This window comes from Cricetulus griseus, chromosome 2, assembly GCF_003668045.3.
Source record: "Cricetulus griseus strain 17A/GY chromosome 2, alternate assembly CriGri-PICRH-1.0, whole genome shotgun sequence".
Taxonomy (NCBI): Eukaryota; Metazoa; Chordata; class Mammalia; order Rodentia; family Cricetidae; genus Cricetulus; species Cricetulus griseus.
The window spans coordinates 141722569-141744854 of record NC_048595.1 but is presented as its reverse complement, the minus strand read 5'-3'; the positions used below and the strand labels follow the sequence as shown (position 1 = coordinate 141744854).

Below are 22286 nucleotides of genomic sequence, written 5' to 3'. Positions count from 1 at the left end.
GAAGCAGGGGCATGGCAGAGGAATCCACCACTCAGGGCTCTGAGCTGTGGCTTGGAGAAGCCAGGCAAAGTTATGGCCTCAGAACTGCTGTTTGCCATTAAGTTGATGGGGAGCGTCTATCCCACAATCTTTCCCTGCTGCGGACACAGAGTCTTTGTTCACATTCAGATTTCTCAAACTGCTGCAGGGGTCAGGCTGAGGTCAGACACCACAGTGATGTATAGAAGAACATGTCTGGGAATTTCTCTCACACTTGAAACACATACCAGAAAATGAAGAAGAGGTACTTACAAAAATCTGTCTGATGAGACCCAGATTATACTGTAGCCTGCTTTTTAGTGCCTTCATATTTTTTTTTCTTTTCCTGCCACACAATGTTTTATTAATGGGAGTTGCGGTAGCCCTTACAATTTTGTGTCCCCTGGAGATAAGGCTGCTCGGTAGCACTCTGACACTTCATTTTCTAGCCCTGGGGGGAAGGTCCAGTAAATCTACTCAAAGAAGTCTTGCATCCTTTTTCAGGATGAGTTGAAAAGTAATTGTCATGAGCCTGGCACTAGAGACCGTGTGACGTGTGCATGTGGACTCGGCAGGGACACAGCCTAATCTGGTCATGATCTCAGCCTGCCTGTTCTTGAAGTCCTCTCAAGCACTGTACCCACAGCCTAGCTGGCTGCTGGGAAGAGAGACAGATGCAGGGGTGGGAGGAGGATATGGGATGGTGATCACTGATTATCATCAATAGGGGAAAGCAATATAGTGTTCCCAAACACTGAGGGTTTGTCTTCTTAAAGTAAAATTTCCATGCATCTCTGCCCAAAGGGGCACCTTCCCAGACACTTAGATTGCTTTCCACAGTGCAAAACTGAAATAAATGCATTCATATTACCGTATCTTGGAGGACTCTCAACTGAACCCAACTCTTATTTGGAATGTATTAAATGTCCTGTTTTTCCTTTTTGCTTACACAGTTGCAGAGCATGGCTGAAACTGAACCACTAAATAGATTTTTTTTTGTCCTCAGCTGCTACATATGACAGTGGATATTTCATTCTGCTGCCAGAATGTTATTAATAAAACATGGGGTGTGGAGACGGCCACGATTTCCCCTTTCAATCACTATAGCATTTGCAATGAAAATTTTATTCAGTGTGTAATTTTCAGTGAATGCTTGACACTTGAAATGTCCATAGCAGCATTTTGTATGGTTATTGAAGGGTTAATTGTATCATGTTCTCTGCATAAAAGCTCTGCTTATCAAAAGCAAATAGAAGAGTGTATGCAAATGTGTTCTGATGACCTTTTGCCTTTCCAGGGTTAATTTATATGGTCATTAAAGATTTTATGAAATTGTGCGGCCTGGTGCTTCAAATCCCATTTTACCTCCTTCTCCTAATTTATGTAATTCCTACCTGAACTCGGGAATATGGCTTTTATTTTTTGTACTGCAATGAAAACAGCATGCCATGCTGTGGGGAGTTGTGAGCCTGGTTATCTGGCATTACTCAGATTGCTAAAAATTCATTAAAATGTGACATCAGCACACTGAGAGACAAATGATGGCAGGATGAAAGAGAACAGCGGGCCTTTCACGGATTAGTGCTGCACAACCCCAGCATAGAGGCTAACTGCGTAAACAGATTAATCCACCAGCAGTGGTATAGCCGAGATTTACAGAATAATTAAGTAGGTTTGAGTTACTAGGAGGATTTCCATGTAATCTAGCTGGTGTGATCCTGTGAATGAGGTGTGGGGTGGTGCAGTTGGTTTACAAGTACCTCGTTATGTCAGAGCCCTATGTAGCTTTCCTCTACAGACAAATCCCCAGTGGAACTGAAGTTTGTGTAGCTCATCTAAGAAAATCCTAAGGAATCCATCCAAGGAGTGTGGTCTGAGCCCAGGAAGAACACCTGTCCTTTATGGAAACCTTTGTTCCCATATTATGTCACTGAGAATTTCTTCTCCAAGTTCATGAAAAGTTCTGCTATTGAAATTACAGTTGCCTTCTATCCATTTCCCCCGTTTTGCAGGATAAACTATAGGAAAAATGGTTTGTTACCTCTTAATAACATGTAAATGCTCTCCAAGTTTTAAGATGCTCTACTTTTGAATGAAAATTTACAGTAGGGTGGTCTCATTTTGTTCTAATGTAGACTTCTGCCTCAATGTGTAATTTCTGTTTTTTAATAGGAAGATGTGTAGACAACTCATAGATAAAATTTAAAAATAAACTGGATGATAAAGATCACCTAGTTGATATTAGTGGACATTTCCAGGCTTATTGATTTTTCTCACTGATCCACTTTCTTAACAGAAGAACAGAGTGAAGAGGCAGGAGGGGTTCCGAAACCTACTTCAGTGACTGATGAGGATGAGACGGAAACACAGAGAGACAATAATGAAGGCAAAAGCTCTAATAAAGACCCTGGTAAGCTACTAGACTCTTTCCCTTTTCCTTTTCTTATACCCATCCATTCCCTGAAGTCAACCTTCCCTTCCCTGCATCCCCCAATGAAGCACATTAAATGCTTTTATTCATTTTAAACTGTCTGAACATTCCCACTACAATTCATGGTGTGTGCATTTTGCATGTGATTTCTATCAGTAGCCTCCCATTGACCTATTTTTAATCATAACCATCTGACAGAATAGATGTGGATAAGTTGAAGAATATTACAGGATGACTAGTGAGATTATTTTTTAATCAAATCAGTTTGTGTGCTTGTAATTTTTTAAGCGCCTTTCATTAATCTTAGCTATACTTGTGATTCCTCTGATGGCATATTAATTTTTCATAAGCTCAGGATTAGATATCACTTGAATTTTATCATTCAATCATATGCACCCTCCTACACTATGTAACCCTAAAAATAAATGCTCTTCTCTCTCTCTTTCTCTCTCTCTCTCTCTCTCTCTCTCTCTCTCTCTCTCTCTCTCTCTCTCTCAGGAATTTGCCCTTTATAAGGGCATCTATTTGAGGCATTTCAAACAAAATCCAGTAGAAAAGTTTACAGATGATTCGGCCTAAGAAGGAGGAAATATCATTGAAAAGGGATTAGGTGCTGGGTAATTTTGATCTTCTAGAATAGACAAATCCCAGTAATGAAAGCTACTGTCTTTGAAAACAAACCTTCATGTCATGACATTTACTTGTGCACAAACAAAACCTAGGCCAGCATCTGGTGTGGATACCTACGGCTTTTTCTGTGTTTGATTTGGCAAATATATGGCTTCATCCATGCTTTGTATGTATGAGATGGAAATCTGTGGTCTCGATGAATATTACATTGACCACTTTTGCTGCACGCTATACCTAGTTTTATTATGTTGGACTCATTGAAGCAGAAGAAGTGCTGAAACGGGTTCAAGCCTATTAGTCTCAGGTAGTCATCTATCTTTTCCTTGAATTCCAGTGACAGCTGCATATAAAAAGCTTTGTGTTCAGTAGAAAGATACTGGAGTGCATAGAATTCATCATTTTTTTGTATTATGAATTTGTTTAAATCTCAACTATCCCATACTTGTAACTTAGTCCTTATGTGTCTAAATTATCTTCTTCCCCAAACTATTTAATACTAAATTTCTCACAGTCATCCTGGGAGAGTAGCATCATTACTAATTGCTTCTAGGACATAGTACCATACATATGATTCTAATTTGATTTAAGCCAATAGGATCTCAGGTTAGTATCTTGCCTAAAGAGGAAGCTGAGGGATTCTGAGGCAAATGACACAGAATTTGCAGTACCTATTGTCAGCAATAGCCCCATGGAGATCTCATTTGAAAAAGGGACTGAAAAAAGCATGGTAGCCAGTTTATGCCATCTAAGACAGACCTCATTGAGATGAGTAGCTTGCCAGTTGGTGGATGGTAGAATTCTCTTCATTTGGTGTTTGATGCACTTGTACTAGAAGTCATTTCCCCTTTATTCGTCAGAGGAACATATAACACAGAAAGATATCATGGCAGGGTTCACTGAGTGTTCATAAATGTAGAACCTGAAGCTTGATATCAAACATCTACTGTCTAGGATTTTGGCAGGGAAGGATTGTGGGAGTACTTTTGAAAATAGATATCATATTGCTGTTGAGTATCACACCAGAGGTGCAGCTCTGTCTCCACAGTGCAGTTTGCTGCTCTGCATAAGTCATGAACTCAATTGCTCTCTAATGGCCAGATGAGTAATTGTTCTTTTTTGAGTTCCTAATTGTACCATATAGACAAGGATGGGCTGTATAGAAAGGAAGATCATTGCATAATGACAGTTATTTAAAATAAATGTTATACCTGTAAAAAAAATTCCCAGGTTCAAGCAGAGAGTTAAAAAATGACCTCTAAACAAGAGCCAACTAAAAGCAAATGTTGAGATGCAAGTATTTAGCTCTGAAACCTTGTAGCCTTTAAGGCAGCTCTTGTTACTTAAAACTAACACAAACTTTAAACAAAGTTCTGTTCTTTCTGAATTGATTCTTCACAGGTTAAAAATTTATTCCAGGATTGTTGTTCTTTGTAAAAGTGTATCTACTGATTAGGTAACCACTTATTTATACCTTTTGTTCTTCTACCAGCTATAATTGTCAAAGAATAAGAGCGAACTTACAAAGAAATTGCTTTGTTTGTCTGGTAGATGAGAAAATTCGTTGACCCCACTTTAACCTCGAAATTTTTAGGCAAGGAGGAATTAGCACATGTCTGGAGCAATGTGTTGGTAAGCTGCTGTGTTCTGTTGCTAACATTAATCTGAAGGACTACAGCTTTCAAAGTGAGACTTGGCAATATGCAAGTTATATTTGCTGAATATTCATTCATAATAGAAAAGCTTCCTAATGCCTCATTTATATTGTCATTTAAATCTAGTGCCACTTTAGATTAATTATAATCCAAATTATAGCTCAGTGCAGTATGAGAATTAATATAGAGTTTATCCAGATTAATACATTTGCATTGAAAATATAATATGTCTCTGCCATGGCTAAGGGGACCACTTTTTAATAAGGGAGTAAACATGAAGAAAGATGGAAATTAACCTTCATTATTGCAATTAAAATTATCCTTCCATTCTAGTCTCATTAGAAAAAATACTGTATTGGTAATTACAATTTTGAATTACTTGAGTTAAACAACATCTGTTACATCTGAGTTTTAAAGTATTCAAACTTTATCAAATATAGATATTTATAAATAATAACTCAGTATTTTGATTTATTGTTTTTCAAGGTTCACTGTAACATGTGTGTTATTGGATTTTCCTGACTTGTTATAAATATAAACCATTTTACAGCCTTGTGTATTTTAGGGATTGAGAATTAAGTAGGCAGCATCTGAATTGAAATGAATTATGTCATTTTTATATTAGCAATCTCTTGCAAGTTAAATAATCCTGTAACTGACAGATAATCATTGGCTCATGTATTTGGCAGTACTCATTTGTAATTAGACTTCATTTTTTAGTTAAAATTCATTAAAATGGCATTGTTCTATGAGAATATTGTGGTGTCCTTAATGATACAAAATAAATTATGATCTCATTTCAATTTTTTTCTGCTCCAGGGTAAAAAACAGAGTTTATTTCAAATCAAGTTGCACATATAAACTATGAGTAATCACAAAACTTAATCAAAAGCTTTCCTAAAATTAATCGGCCTTATTTAATACAAGGCATTTTTTTTATAGCATAACACAATTCAGATAAAAGACCTTGGATTTGATTTCCTATAATTTCCAGCTGTGCCTCAGTATTAAATTTGACATAAATATAAACATAAAAGAATGTATGAAATGTTACATGTATCACCTACCTAGGTCACCTTGAAAGACCTGCCTCATACTCAAGAATCTGTTTGTCTTGTTACTGAAGCCTGAAATTCTTGCCTTCTATTATTATTGAGTATCACTAAATTAATGAGTATTGATGAGCATAAAAATGAAAACAGTATATCACTTACATACACAGAGTTAATTATGCCAAACATTTACACCAGAGAATAGGCTTAGTATAATGGTTTACACCTTCAAACAATACTGTTTTCTATCCTTTGAAGTATCCTTTATATATGTTGATGGAAGTGAATTCATGGCTGAATATTTAATGGAATTAGAAGTATCTAGGAAGTTAATTTTACTTCTTATATCCCAAGAGGCTTGCAAACAACAAATTATGGGAATTATTTTTCAACTTGTATGTGACAGTTTTGGTTGTACAGGGAATTTAGTTAAGTTATTATTTGATCTTGTCCATTAAAGAATATAAGGGAATATGACATGGTATTACTCTCTGCAGGGAACACTGTTACTCACTAATGGGAACTTTTAAAGAAAAGTCAATCAAGAACAGACAACTGATAGGCACTTGTTACTTAAAATGACAATCATTTCCTACAACTTGGTCTGACACATTAAATAGCTGATTGTATTGGCAAGTGTTATGTTCCACATAGCTTTTCTTAAATGATGTAGCTTAAAAATGACAGCACAGAGTAAATGTTTTATTTGTTTGGAGAAATAAAAGATAAATTTTGATTCCATAATTTTAAGAAAACATCCCAGTTTGGGGAATATCATAGGACACCAGATATTTGAATATTTTTAATCAATATAATGAGAGTTGTAAGTCTTTTTTCAAACTTAGGTTCACTCATCCACAAATGTTACTACTTTTCAAATAGGCAGAACACATTCAAAATTTCTCTAAGAGAATGGAATAGGTACAATTATTCCTTCAAACAGAATCAAGACAGCAGTATCCACCACAGTATGGGAGAGGGTGACCACTATGCCACATTCACTATGAACACCAAAGAAATAAAATCACCGCCATCTTTTCAAATATACCCTATTTTAATTTTGCTCTGTTAAGAATTACTCTTATACATTTAATTTTCTTCCTGAATTTTAAATTTCTGAAGTGTTTATATGGTCTAAAGCATTCATCTCTACCCAGGGTAGAATTAGAATGAGTTTTGCTGTTGTTGCTGTTGTTCTATCTTTTTTACTTTCTCATTTTGACTTGTTTCTATAACATCCTTGACCTCATTTTTAAATTAAAACTGGGTTATTTTGTAATAAGGTGCAATTTGTTCATTTATAGGAACCGTATGTGGATTGAAAAAAATCAAGATAAATCTTCATGTGCAGCATACAGGCAGATTGCCCTGGACTGTGTATCTATGCAGGGTCTGATAGCAATCAATGGTTTAGCTCCACTGCATCTCAAGATGTATTTGCACCCAGTTGTCCAGTGGTAGTGTCCTCACCCTGGAAATAATTTAGTTGCAAATTGACTGGAAGATGGTGAAAATTGAAAGTTAAAATTAGAAATACTCATAATAAACAGCAGAAAAAAGGTCAGATGATGCCGTGCTATGATGAGATTGGAATGGCTGGTAAATGAGGTTTTGTGTTTGTCGTGAGATGTATGTGACATGCCTACCCGATGTCGCTGTAATATCCAGCCTTGAAGAGGAGATTACCAGGCAAATTGATGCTGGGGAGAATTTTCTGTTAGATTGGAAAATTAGAATTGTACTCATCCCCCCTTGATGTGTGTGAGGTTCCTTCACATTAATACTGCTCAACTTGGCAAAATTTTAATCATCATTAACACAAATATTTGGATTACCTCATAAAACAGTTGTCTTCTTGAGATTCCTGCTATAATGTTATATGCATACCCACCTTCTAAAACCCCTGTGTCACCTATTCAAATCACCAGTATTAAAAATTAAGTATATATTCAATGTAAAAATATTAAAAACTCTAATCACATCATGGCATAAACATATTGTTTTAGTTTCTGAATTAGAACGCATCAATTAGCTCTTCCCAGGATTTTGAAATCTCAGGACTTGTGAATTTAGAAAAGAGATAGGTCATTGTACGTGAGAGAAAAATAACGATTTTCTCAGTCAGTATTTGTGAATGGGAGTAGATTTGCTTTAATGTGATAAAGGCATACTGAGACACCAGAGAACACATGTTATTGATGAAACTTTCAAGGCCATCTAGGGTTATCTAAACAGAAGACAGAAGTACAGTTTAAAATAGATGTGCAAAGTCCATTCAGTGGACAGAAAGAAGAGTGTTTTTTGTGTTTTGAGATTAGCATCATCTAAAAGTGCCTGTCTGGTTTTCGCTCTTGTTTGACCCGGTAGATTGAGAGTCACACTGGTTTATTTACTCTGATTGTAACATTGCATTTATAAATTGAGTTGTTTTATCCTTTTTGGGAATTAGGAATAATCACCCCAGAGAAAGAACTGAAAGTCAATGTAGCAGGGGGCACACAGCCACTCTTGCTGGCCAAAGAAGAGGACACAGGGACAAAAAGGTCAAAACCTACAGAGGACAATAAATTTTGTCATGAACAGGTAAATATGTGGTTTTCTCTTTGGTGCACAAATCGATTTTTGTTGTTGTTGTTTGTTTGTTTCTAGGTTCCTAGTCATTTTCGAAGCCCCAAGTTTGTGTACTGTTGAAATGCACATAGACATTACAAGTGGCACTAGCATTACCTCTTGATGTTACAAATCACAGTCTGAAGTTGTCGAAGTATATCAATGAATAATGGCCATGCTTATTCGATCTTTTCCAGTTCTATCAGTGTCCTTATTGCAACTACAATAGTAGGGACCAAAGTCGGATCCAGATGCATGTCCTGTCACAGCACTCTGTACAGCCAGTCATCTGCTGTCCCCTCTGCCAGGATGTCCTCAGCAACAAAATGCACCTACAGCTGCATCTGACCCATTTGCACAGTGTGTCTCCAGACTGTGTGGAGAAACTGCTTATGACAGTAAGGAATGCCAAAGGCTGATGCAAAACTGATGGGATCTATGTTGTTATCAAACTATGTCAGTAATTATGGGTTCATAGAAATGAATTTCTTCTGAGCTACTTGGAGATCTTTATTGACTGTGTGCCACAGAAATCACAGAGGAGACCCATTTGTGGTCTTTCTTGCTTAGAGAAAAAATATGATATAAAGTATAGCTTAATTAAGGATATTTTGTGGTTCTTTTTGTAACAGTGAAATGACTTATGTGGGTACCTTTAGCTTAAACGTTTCTTGGTTATCATTAGTCCTTCAAAAACCTTTAGGTCATAGCATTAAAAGAAGAATATAGGATTATAGTAACATAGAAGTGGTAGATATTCCTGTTTCCCTGCTTGGGTTAGAAAAATGTAAGTGGAATACATATTTTATTATACATATGTTTTTCCACACACATATGTTCCAATGTATACATACAAGTGTGTGTGTGTGTGTGTGTGTGTGTGTGTGTGTGTGTGTGTGTGTGTGTGTTTTCACTGATTTCCAGAGCATATTTAACACAGATCCCTTTGGTGTTCAAAGGTGCCTGTCCCTGATGTAATGATGCCAAACAGTATGCTACTGCCAACAGCTGCCCCTGAGAAATCAGATCGGGACCCACCTGCAGCCATGTCAGTAGAGGGTTCTGGAAAATATTCAGGTATGCATGCATGGAGAAAGCTTTCAGAACTTGCCAGTGGTAGTGCTCAGAATTATCCTATGAAAGATAATTGTCTATCTATCTTTGGGTCTTTACAATGAATACTCCATTTACATCATTCCCACTGCTTTCTCTCCCCCAACTCTCCCTGTGTCCCCTCCATTTCTTTAATTCCTATTTATTTACACATACACACACACAGAACCTGCTGAGGTCACTTAGTGCTGCCAATATGTACATGTGTTTAGAGATGACTACTTGGAATTGGGATTTAACTACTAATCAGTGTGTTCCTTCTGGAAGAAAACTGAATCTCTCAGCAGTCATTAATTATCTCTTTCCATCCAGGTGTAAGGAGATCCCCTTGTAAGAATCCCCCCCCCATCCTCAAAGACATTTTTATTGGCACAAAGGAAACAACATATGGTGCTGTCCAGAGTTTTATTTCTAAGACCTTTTGCTTTGTTTTACCATAACTATTTCTACCCATCCTTAGAGAAGCCTAGTCACAGGTGACCAAGAACATTTTAAGTATTCCAATTCAAGAACACCAAGTTCATAGCCCTTGGTAAAGTGCTTATTGCAATACAATGTGATTACTTTTGCCTTGTATTCTTCACTGTCCTTAAATTCCTACAGGTCATGAGTTATTACCTATTCATCTTATGGACACCTGGTGTAGTGTTTGTGGCAGCCCAATAACAGTTCTACACAGAGTCAAAAAAGCAGACATCATTACTGGCTCTCACTTTACTGACCTTCAAGTAGTCTGAGTTCTTACCATAAGATGTATTTTTCTTTCTCTTAACAGGTGAAAGCCCAGTGGATGACAAAAGTATAGTAAGTCTGGAGGATTCAAAGGCCAGTGTGGAAATAAAGAGTGAGGAGCAGAAACCAGCAAAGGAGCCTATGGAGGCATCAGAATGGAATAAGAACAGCAGTAAGGATGTGAAAATCTCAGACACTCTGCAAGATCAACTGAGTGAACAACAAAAAAGGCAGCCCTTATCAGTTTCTGACCGCCATGTTTATAAGTATCGTTGTAATCACTGTAGCTTGGCTTTTAAAACTATGCAGAAGCTTCAGATACATTCCCAATATCATGCAATTCGGGCCGCTACAATGTGTAACCTCTGCCAGCGGAGTTTCCGTACATTCCAGGCTTTAAAAAAACACTTGGAAGCAGGCCACCCTGAACTGAGCGAAGCTGAACTCCAGCAGCTATATGCCTCCTTGCCTATGAATGGTGAACTCTGGGCAGAGAGTGAAACGATGCCCCAGGATGAACATGGCCTAGATCAGGAAATGGAGAGAGAGTATGAGGTGGACCACGAAGGGAAGGCAAGTCCTGTAGGAAGTGACAGTAGCTCTATTCCAGATGACCTGGGCTCTGAACCAAAGCGGACCTTACCTTTTAGAAAAGGACCCAATTTTACAATGGAAAAGTTTCTTGATCCATCTCGTCCTTATAAATGTACAGTGTGTAAAGAATCATTCACCCAAAAGAATATTCTCTTGGTCCATTATAATTCAGTGTCTCACTTGCATAAGTTGAAAAAGGTTCTGCAAGAAGCCTCCAGTCCTGTCCCCCAGGAAACCAACAGCAGCACGGATAACAAGCCCTACAAGTGCAGCATCTGCAGTGTTGCGTACAGCCAAAGCTCGACCTTGGAGATCCACATGAGGTCTGTGCTCCACCAGACAAAGGCCAGGGCTGCAAAGCTGGAGCCAAGTGGGCACCTAACCGGTGGGCACAGCATCACAACCAGTGTGACTAGCCCTGGCCAAGGGATGTTAGAATCCATGAGCTTAGCTTCAGTCAACAGCAAAGATACCCACTTAGATGCCAAAGAATTAAGCAAAAAGCAAACCCCCGAATTAATCTCTGCTCAGCCTCCCCATCATCCACCGCCACGGTCACCAGCACAAATCCAGATGCAACTTCAGCACGAGTTGCAGCAGCAGGCTGCGTTCTTTCAGCCACAGTTTCTCAATCCAGCATTTCTGCCTCATTTTCCAATGACCCCAGAGGCACTGCTCCAGTTTCAGCAACCCCAGTTTCTCTTTCCGTTCTACATACCTGGGGCAGAGTTTAGCTTGGGGCCAGATCTGGGCTTGCCCAGCTCTGCAGCATTTGGGATGCCAGGTATGACAGGAATGGCTGGTTCCTTGCTTGAAGATCTGAAGCAACAGATTCAAACACAACATCATGTTGGCCAAACTCAGCTTCAACTTCTCCAACAACAGGCACAGCAATACCAAGCTGCTCAGCCCCAGCTGCAGCCGCAAAATCAGCAGCCGCCCCCACCACCGCAGCAGCCACCACAACAGCAAACAAGCAAATTGTTGAAACAAGAGCAAGGTAGCCTGGCAAGTACAGACTGCCAGCTCATGAAGGACATGTCATCTTACAAGGAGGCAGAAGATATGACTGAAAAACAAGAAAAACCAAAGCAAGAATTTACAAACGAAAGCGAAGGATTCAAAGACAGCAAAGACACAAAGAAGCAAAAGTCCTTAGAAGCCTGTATTCCTCCACCCCGAATAGCCTCCGGGGCCAGGGGAAATGCAGCCAAAGCTTTACTGGAGAACTTCGGTTTTGAGTTGGTCATTCAGTATAATGAGAACAGGCAGAAGGTCCAGAGGAAGAGCAAAATCGGGGAAGGTGAAAACTCTGACAAGCTGGAGTGCGGAACGTGTGGTAAATTGTTCTCTAATGTTCTTATTTTAAAGAGTCACCAAGAACACGTGCATGGGCAATTTTTCCCATACGGAGCACTAGAAAAATTTGCTCGCCAATACAGGGAGGCCTATGACAAGCTTTATCCAATTTCTCCTTCCTCCCCAGAAACGCCACCGCCTCCACCTCCGCCTCCGCCTCCTCCCCTGCCACCTGCACCCCCACAGCCCTCTGCTCTGGGGCCAGTGAAAATCCCAAACACAGTCTCTGCTCCTCTGCAAGCTCCACCACCTACTCCTCCACCACCTCCACCTCCCCCTCCTCCACCGCCTCCTCCACCTCCTCCCCCGACTGCTCCCCCACAGGTCCAACTGCCTGTTTCTCTTGATCTCCCCCTCTTTCCCTCCATTATGATGCAGCCGGTCCAGCACCCTGCACTTCCCCCTCAGCTTGCCCTGCAGCTGCCACAGATGGACACCCTCTCTGCTGATCTCACTCAGCTTTGTCAACAGCAGTTGGGGCTAGACCCCAGCTTCTTAAGGCACTCCCAATTCAAACGGCCACGGACCCGGATTACAGATGATCAACTGAAAATCCTGAGAGCTTATTTCGACATCAATAATTCTCCAAGTGAAGAACAGATCCAAGAAATGGCAGAGAAATCTGGCCTCTCTCAAAAAGTCATCAAACACTGGTTTCGAAATACACTCTTTAAGGAACGACAGAGAAACAAGGATTCTCCATACAACTTCAGTAACCCTCCTATAACTGTTTTAGAAGACATCAGAATTGAGCCACAACCCACATCTTTAGAACATTACAAATCAGATGCCTCATTCAGCAAAAGGTCATCCAGAACAAGGTTTACGGACTACCAGCTTAGGGTTCTGCAAGACTTTTTTGACACAAATGCTTACCCAAAAGATGATGAAATAGAACAGCTTTCTACTGTTCTCAACCTTCCCACTCGGGTTATTGTTGTATGGTTCCAGAATGCTCGTCAGAAAGCACGGAAGAGCTATGAGAACCAAGCAGAAGCTAAAGATAATGAAAAAAGAGAACTCACCAATGAACGGTATATTAGAACAAGCAACATGCAGTACCAGTGTAAAAAGTGCAACGTCGTCTTTCCCAGGATCTTTGACTTGATCACACATCAGAAAAAGCAGTGTTATAAGGATGAAGATGATGATGCCCAAGATGAAAGTCAAACTGAAGACTCCATGGATGCCACTGACCAAGTGGTCTATAAGCATTGCACAGCATCTGGCCAAACAGATACAGCCAAAACCACTGCAGCCCCAACAGCCAGTTCTGGCTCTGGGACTAGCACACCTCTGATTCCATCTCCCAAACCAGAACCTGAGAAGAACTCTCCAAAGCCTGAATATCCTGTAGAAAAGACAAAGCAGAGTGACCCCTCTCCTCCTCAAGTCACCAAGTCAGCTCCCCCATCAGTAGTGACTTCTTCAGATTCGCAGCAGGCATCCATATCCCAGCCTCCACCACAGCCACCCAAACAAACCCAACTGATTGGAAGACCTCCCTCCGCCTCTCAAACTCCAATCCCTTCCAGTCCACTGCAAATTTCCATGACTTCTCTTCAAAACAGTCTACCTCCACAATTGCTCCAGTACCCGTGTGATCAGTGTACCATTGCCTTCCCGACCCTGGAACTTTGGAAGGAACACCAACACATGCACTTCCTCGCTGCTCAAAACCAATTCCTTCACTCTCCATTCTTGGAAAGACCCATGGACATGCCCTACATGATATTTGACCCCAACAATCCACTGATGACCGGACAGCTGCTGGGGAGCTCTCTCACACAGATGCCACCACAGACCAGTACTTCCCACACCTCGGCACCCGCCAGTGTTGCTGCTTCCCTTAAAAGGAAACTGGACGATAAAGAAGATAATAATTGCAGTGAGAAGGAGGGCGGGAATAGCGGGGAAGATCAGCACCGCGATAAACGCCTGAGAACCACCATCACTCCGGAGCAGCTCGAAATACTGTACGAAAAGTACTTGCTGGATTCCAATCCTACCCGAAAAATGCTTGATCACATTGCACGAGAAGTGGGGCTGAAGAAGAGAGTGGTGCAAGTATGGTTCCAGAACACGCGTGCTCGAGAGAGGAAAGGGCAGTTCCGAGCTGTGGGTCCTGCCCAGTCCCATAAACGGTGCCCATTCTGCAGAGCTCTGTTTAAAGCAAAGTCAGCCTTAGAAAGCCACATTCGCTCGCGCCACTGGAATGAAGGGAAGCAGGCAGGTTACAGCTTGCCACCAAGCCCCTTAATATCCACAGAGGATGGGGGAGAGAGCCCACAGAAATACATTTATTTTGATTACCCATCTTTGCCATTAACTAAAATTGATCTATCTAGTGAGAATGAATTGGCCTCCACAGTGTCAACGCCTGTTAGTAAAACAGCAGAGCTGTCTCCGAAGAATCTCTTAAGTCCTTCTTCTTTCAAAGCCGAGTGTCCCGAGGATGTCGAGAATTTAAATGCCCCTTCCGCTGAGGCTGGGTATGATCAGAATAAAACTGACTTTGATGAGACATCGTCCATTAATACGGCCATCAGTGATGCCACCACAGGAGATGAGGGGGCAGCAGAAATAGAAAACACAGGAGGATCAGGGGAGGTGAAACCAGCTTTGTCTCCTAAAGAAACCAAAACTCTGGACTCTTTGTCAAAACCAGCAACCACACCCACCACCGAGGTCTGTGATGACAAGTTTCTCTTTTCTCTCACAAGTCCATCGATCCATTTCAATGACAAAGATGGTGACCATGACCAAAGCTTTTACATCACCGACGACCCCGATGACAATGCTGACCGCAGCGAAACGTCTAGCATAGCTGACCCCAGCTCACCAAACCCATTTGGGTCTAGCAACCCCTTTAAATCCAAAAGCAGTGACCGGCCAGGTCACAAGCGCTTCAGAACCCAGATGAGCAACCTTCAACTCAAGGTCCTCAAGGCTTGCTTCAGTGATTATCGGACTCCAACCATGCAGGAATGTGAAATGCTGGGCAGTGAGATTGGTCTGCCCAAGCGCGTGGTGCAGGTGTGGTTCCAGAATGCCAGGGCAAAGGAAAAGAAGTTTAAAATTAACATAGGAAAGCCGTTCATGATCAATCAAGGTGGAACGGAAGGCGCCAAGCCAGAGTGTACCCTCTGCGGCGTGAAGTACTCTGCCCGCTTGTCCATCCGAGATCATATTTTCTCCAAACAGCACATTTCCAAAGTGAGGGAGACCGTGGGCAGTCAGCTTGACCGGGAGAAAGATTACCTAGCTCCCACCACCGTTCGCCAGCTGATGGCCCAGCAAGAACTAGACCGTATAAAGAAAGCTTCCGATGTGCTGGGCCTAACCGTACAGCAGCCAGGCATCACAGACAGCTGCTCGCTCCATGGGATCAGCTTGCCGGCAGCCTACCCCGGACTTCCCGGCCTTCCTCCAGTCATTCTTCCTGGAATGAACGGTCCTTCTTCCTTACCCGGATTCCCACAAAATTCAAACAGTAAGTCTTTTAAAAGAGAGTCAGTCGAGCTAATTAGGTGACAATAGGCAGCCAATCACATGTCAGCAAGAAAGAAGGTACATTTATATGTCCTCGTTTCAGAACTGAAATTTAAGTCATTGAAAATGTATAACATATATAATATACACGCATCACACACACACACACACACACACACACACACACACACACACACACACACACACACAATAAGCCATAGTTGATAGCCAGGAAGTAGGTAAACCTGAACAAAACCCAGGAAATCAAGTGAGCTGTATCACAACAGTTCTAAGAAATGGATGATTTTTACCATGACACGGTTATCTCTTAGACATGTCAACTTGGTGATTTCAGTACTATGTGTCTTCGTTTGCATATTAAGAAGGTGAACCATTAAAATACATACTTACTGGTATTTTAATTTATTTTCTTTTCGGGGGCATGTTTTTGTTTTGTTTTGTTTTGTTTGTTTGTTTTGTCTTTGTCTCCTGTTTGTTTTCCTGCCCCTTAGATTCAAGGTTCTTTGAGTCACAGAAATCTATTCCTATTGCACCTCCCAAGTAATAAAGCTGATATTGAAATTTCAATGACTAAAAACTTGACTATGTGATCATTTGCAGGTTAGCATGTTATGAAATTTGATGCTTGTTGTCACCATTGCTGCTGTTTTATCAGTGAATTCGAAACTTAAGAAAGCCATACTGTCCAATACCTTTCTCACCCCCCTTCCCTCCGCTAAGCTTTACAATCAAATTATAACAAAATGCTAGAACTTCTTGAGGTAGACTCAAATACTGACTCTAGTTTTATGTTCACAATAGCGGAATTTATGCAAATTTTTTGAATGTAGCATACCTGGAAGTCAGATAACTAATATTCAATTCCAGTTATACATCATCCCCTAAAATATAAAGGCATAACTCTGTTGTAATTTGATTTATTATTAAATTTGTCTTTTTTCTAATAGATTAAAAAACATTCTTAAGCTCTATCAATTGTCAATTATATATATTATCAAAGTTTAAAAAATGGCAGGAATACCTATTCTCATTTTTATATGTTAGAGTTTTATTTAAATTTTAAAGTCTTCCAATACCATTCTTCTCTAACAAAACCCCAAATTGTCACTGTGATCTTAAGGTGTCTTTGTTCTAACTTCTAAATGTAACATCCAATGTCCTTTCCACCGTTGCTGCCTGGTTGGTTCCCCATTCAGAATGCCTTTTTGGCTTTAGGTGGAAGCACTATAGTATTAGAGAAGCATCTTCAATGCCTTAGCTTCCCTTGGTTTCCCACCACTTCCTCTTTTCCCAAAGTTATTCCCTGTCTAATCATCTGTATATGATTGGGACTTTAATATTAGAGATATAATGGCACATTTTGGTTACATTGTAGTCCTACTTTATGTGACATGGTGATTTTTAATTGACACATAAATGTATCTGATCTAGAAATCCATGATTAAGAAGTTACATTAAGTAAGTGTTTTTTTTTTCTTAAAAAAAAAAAACAAAACAACTAACTACTGTGCTCAAAACAATGGAAAGATCTAATTCTTATTTCATATGTCTTTTTTGATTTATGGTGATTGTGTCATGGGCTTTTTTTCTGATTAGCATTTTTCTTTCTCTCCACTGGATCAGAGGCCTTTGCTGGGACATAGGAACTTTCTGCCAAATGTCTGATACTGAACCCAGAGGGTCCATATGAAAGGAAGAAAGAGATATTTATGAAATTAAACTATTTTTTCATGCAAATTTGCCATAATAAAATTCATATCCTGTCATTAAAAATATACCCTTTTTATAAATATCAGGATTTTTAGGAAGATGTTGGGAGCAGGTTCTCTATGACTAAAAATATAGTTAAACTCTCCAGGTACCCAGGAACTCAGCACTCCATCTCTTGGTTTATTAAATTGTGGACAAAAACCAACCAGGGAGTGTTGTGAAGAGCCAGGTTTCACAAATGGTGCTGCCTACCAAAACCTGCAATTTCTCTTGAATTAGTCCTTTGTTTGTGAGGGATTTTAAACAATAGCATCAGAGAGTAATCATCAGGGCTCTATCTGATAGTCTGAGCTCCCACACTTCCAGTCTTGTAGGTTAGTTTACCTTGTGTGGAATTCAGAGTATTTTAAACAGCCCATGGAGTAAAGCTCTTGATTTATCTACCTGCCCATTATCTTCCTATTGTACTATTTCTCATCAAGTGCATAGCTCTGTTTCATGGTGACATATGGACATCACAGCAAATAATAACAAATGAAAATTCCTCCCAAGTAAAATGCGTCTGTGTTTCTTTTCCTGTAATCATTTTTATTGGCATATTCATTGCATGTGGTGCTGGGTTTCATAAAGTCAATTTATTCAAAAATATTGTGTACATTGAACATACTCACCTCTCCCACAGACCCTCCTTCCTTCCCTTTCTCCTTTGCACTAGTCTCATACCTTTCTTTAGTCTCCCCTCTGCTTTCATATTATACACACACACACACACACACACACACACACACACACACACACACAAACACCTCAGTATATATATATGTGGTTATGTGGCTCTCCATGAAACCTAGGATATTCTAAAAAAAAAAAATTGTCTTTCTGAGTCTGGCTTATTTTTCTTACTATGATGACCTCAGTTGTTTTCATTTCCCAGGAAAAGCCTTAATTTCATTCTTCTTTATGACTAAACCAAACTCAATGCGTGCGTGCGTGCGTGCGTGTGCGTGTGTGTGTGTGCGTGTGTGTTTGTGTGTGTGTGTGTGTGTGTGTGTGTGTGTTACATTTTCTCCATTTGTTCATCTTTCAAATCAAAGCTACATTGAAATGTATCTCACCTCCGCCAGAATGGCAATCCTAAATAATACTAAAAGCATTGCTGGCCAGAATGGCAAGAGAAGGACACCTTTATACAGACATTATGGGTAGTAACCTATCTACACTGCTGGTAGGAATGTAAATGAGTACAGACAATATGGAAGTCAGTGTAGAGGACTATCAAAAACCTAAAAGTAGATGCACTCTGTGACCTACTACTATACTACTGACCTATACTACTCCTAGATAAATTCCCAACAGACACAGAAGCCTAGGTCTGGAATCAGCCTAGATACTCATCAACAAACAAATGGTTATGTCTTTACTACTTATAAGCTTTTGGGCTCTTGTTACACTTTGTTAACTGTATGGCTATACTGTAGAAAATATGGCACTTTTATATTGGACCCATCCTAACAAGATTTAGTTATGGAAAACTAAATTAATTTTAAAACAACATCCTTTTGAAGAGGGGTTTGAAGCTTTTTATCCAAATACTAAAACATAGTCCAGTCAATATGAGCCATTTGATAAATGAATGACTTTGTCCCAAGGTTCCACCTTCATATTTGGTTACCTGCAAATACATTCTGAGTTCTATTTATCAACCTCTATGTTTTCAAATTTAAACATTCATTTTCTTTTTTTGGATGACAACTATTATTCCCCAATAACCATAGAATTACCTTTCCTTTCAAGTTATCTTCTAGTAATTTGTAGTCTTTCTAACTATAGTAGGTGGTCTTATAAGGGAAGCACCTATTGTGTGTCCCCAGTGCTGTGCCAGTAAAAGCATTGTTCTTCATTTAAAAAAAAAATGAATTATTGTCAGTTTAAAATTTTTCACACTTTTATAATGTGTTGCTCTTGTGATGAAATTCAGAGTGAGAAAATGAGAGTAAAATATTGCATGTTTAGTTATATAATATCCTGAAAAATATTAAAAACTTTAAGCTTGCATTTTATTCTTTAGGCAATTGGTTTCACTTTGCCCAAAATGCTAGAAAATTACTTGACTTTCTGTTTCTAACTTATCATTTTTAAGCAATGACTGATTAAATATTCTATTAGTGTTTAGAAATACTAACTAACCCAGTTTCCTTAACTTTAGCATCTTATTTTTGAAGCATTAAAGATAGAACCCAGGGCCTCAGGCATTGTGCCAAGACCTTTAGCATTGAGCCATACTTTTAGCTTCCAAATGGAAATTCAGAGCATACCTTTGCATTCTTCACATGCTTTGTTTTAATATACTTGCATATTTAGTGTGTATCTAAGTAACTGTAACACCATAATAATTTTGACAAAATTATCTCTTGCCCTGTGTATTTAATTACTTTAATTTCATCTCAAAAATGAAATTTCCCTCTAAGTAGAAGGACTGAATTTAAGTTCATGTTAGGCAGGCTTTCTGTTGTTGTTGTTTTGTTTTTGTTTGTTTCCTTGGCTGTCCTGGAACTCTGTAGACCAGGCTGGTCTGGAACTCCCAGGGATTTGAATGCTTGGATTAAAGGTGTGCACCACTACCTCCCAGTGAGGCAGGCATTTTCTTTTGGAAGAATTGTTAAGAAGAAATAATAGACGATTATTTCGGGAAAACCAAAAGAAAATGATAATAGAATAAGATTATTTGAAGTGAACTTTTTAAATCTCTCAAATGAAATTTCTAAAAATTACAGTAGGGTATGCAAAATAATGATGAATCTACTGTTATTACAAGGAACATAAAAATATGGTCCTTGAATTCTAGATATACTGAATTCTATCTCCAGTTGGTTTTAGTTTTGAGCTACCACAACTTATGCTATATCTTGGTTATTATTCAGCTTTCTTTGTATGTCTTCTGTTTTTGGCATGTGGCTACTGACCTTTTGACTATAATTTTTTTTACAGACATAGCACTTACTGGGAAATTTGCCACTTTTAAATTGTGTTTACTTTTTCTAAAATTTTGACTGAATGTACTCATTGTGCCAGCTTATTTATTAAGATATTAAATTCCTGAAACACATTCCTATCTCTGACTGTCCAGTAAGATTCTTCCAGCAGCTTTGTAAGATACCCTTTTATTTCATTATGACCTATAGATTGGACCATGGGAATGCCATCTAATGGGAAATCTGGGGTTGACAATTATTGATCCAACTACAAGTGCTGTTATTCATGTCTCTTAGATCCCTAATATGGTTCTTGTGTTCTCACATGAGAGAAGCAGTCAATCTAGTTCTTTCCTCAGATTGAAGATGGGGAATTTCTAAGTGGAAGGATGTGCAGTTGCTGTACATGAGCATGTACCCTTGTACTTGACCTCAAACTAAGAATGGCAGGTGAATGAGAAACTAAGCTGGCTTCTGCTGTTTTATCATTGAAGCAACATGAAGTCAGCTCTTCTACCCTAAGTCGTGTCACCGCCTGAATCACTCAAGCTTGAAATTTTGCAGTTAGATGTTAACATATGGAGGGATGAACATCAAGAATACCAAGAAACCAGGACAATAGAAGAGAAATGAAGGTCAAAAATGAACCAAAGCTGGGCATGTAGTTCAATGGTACAGGTCATGCCTGTCATGTTTAAGGCCTAGGGTTTGATTCCAGGTACCATAAGACAAACATAATTTAGTAAGAGTAACTCCTCCATTGCTCTCTCATTATAATAAGTAATCAATAAATAAGAAATTCAGAAGAACAAGAAGATACCAGATATAATGTAGTAAGTTAAGAGAGAAGGACTTCACCTCCAACAGCAATTTGGTTTCTTTCCTTGGTGCTGCCATAGCAAGTTGGATTAAGGAATAGTGAATGAGAAGGTTCCCCACTCAACCCCATCTCCATCCTACAAAGTTTAATCCATTTTCATTGTAAATTCATTTTGAATGGGTGAGCCAGTCTTCAGCAGAATCTGGGCACTTGATATCACTTGATGTCAGTTATTTTCAAGGAATTTTAAAATATTTTAAAGATAAGAATTTAATCGGGGTGACCAGAAGATAAGCCTTGAATGGCAGCTGTAAAATCCAGTCTCTCCTGACTGTAGATGTGAAGTATTTCATACCTTATTCATAAAACTGCAATGTTCAGCATGTATTCTCCCTAGTCATCAAGGACATTAGGAGGCTTCTTTTGTTTGTTTGTTTCTTTTTGTTTTTCAAGACAGCATTTCTCTGTGTAGCTTTGGAACCTGTCCTGGAATTCATTCTGTAGACCAGGGTGTCCTCAAACTCAAAGAGATCAGCCTGCCTCTGCCTCCCTAGTGCTGGGATTAAAGGTGTACACCACCACCCCCTGGCGGGAGGCTGCATTTTAACATGATGGAAGCTCCTTAAGATGATCATGGTTATGAGTACAGAAGCTGTCCACAAGCAGGTCTGAGAAGGGATGGGTATGGGAAGGTAAAAATGAGAAGCCTCCAGGAGTGAGACTAAAACAGTATGATTGTGAGAATGATCAAGGAGAGAGTGATACTCATCAATCACACTTGGACACACACACACACACACACACACACACACACACACACACACACACACAGATACCAAAATCACAGATCCCCTGTACCCTCATATGGTATGCTACAGTACTTGTATTCAACTATGTAATCCCCTTTCTTATCCTTTAAATTATCCCAGTATTACCTGTAGTAAATAATACAATGTAAATACTTTACAAATAGTTTTGATATTATGTTGTTTAAGGGGAAATGACAGAACAAAGAAATCTACACAGGTTATTATAGATGCAATTAAAAAATATGTTTGAACAAAGTTTGGTTGAATCCCT

At 39.3% G+C, this 22286-nt stretch overlaps 1 protein-coding gene across 5 annotated transcripts in view; it reads left to right on the top strand.

Annotated features, from left to right (window-relative positions):
• Zfhx4 (zinc finger homeobox 4) overlaps positions 1–22286 on the top strand; it is a 177023-nt gene that overhangs the window by 150534 nt on the left and 4203 nt on the right. For all 5 annotated transcript variants that reach the window (XM_035439998.1, XM_027398789.2, XM_035439999.1 and 2 more), the window contains 5 exons: positions 2315–2428; positions 8233–8366; positions 8591–8791; positions 9353–9470; positions 10282–15684. In XM_035439998.1, coding sequence (XP_035295889.1) covers positions 2315–2428; positions 8233–8366; positions 8591–8791; positions 9353–9470; positions 10282–15684 — 5970 coding nt within the window. The remainder of the gene's footprint in view (positions 1–2314; positions 2429–8232; positions 8367–8590; positions 8792–9352; positions 9471–10281; positions 15685–22286) is intronic.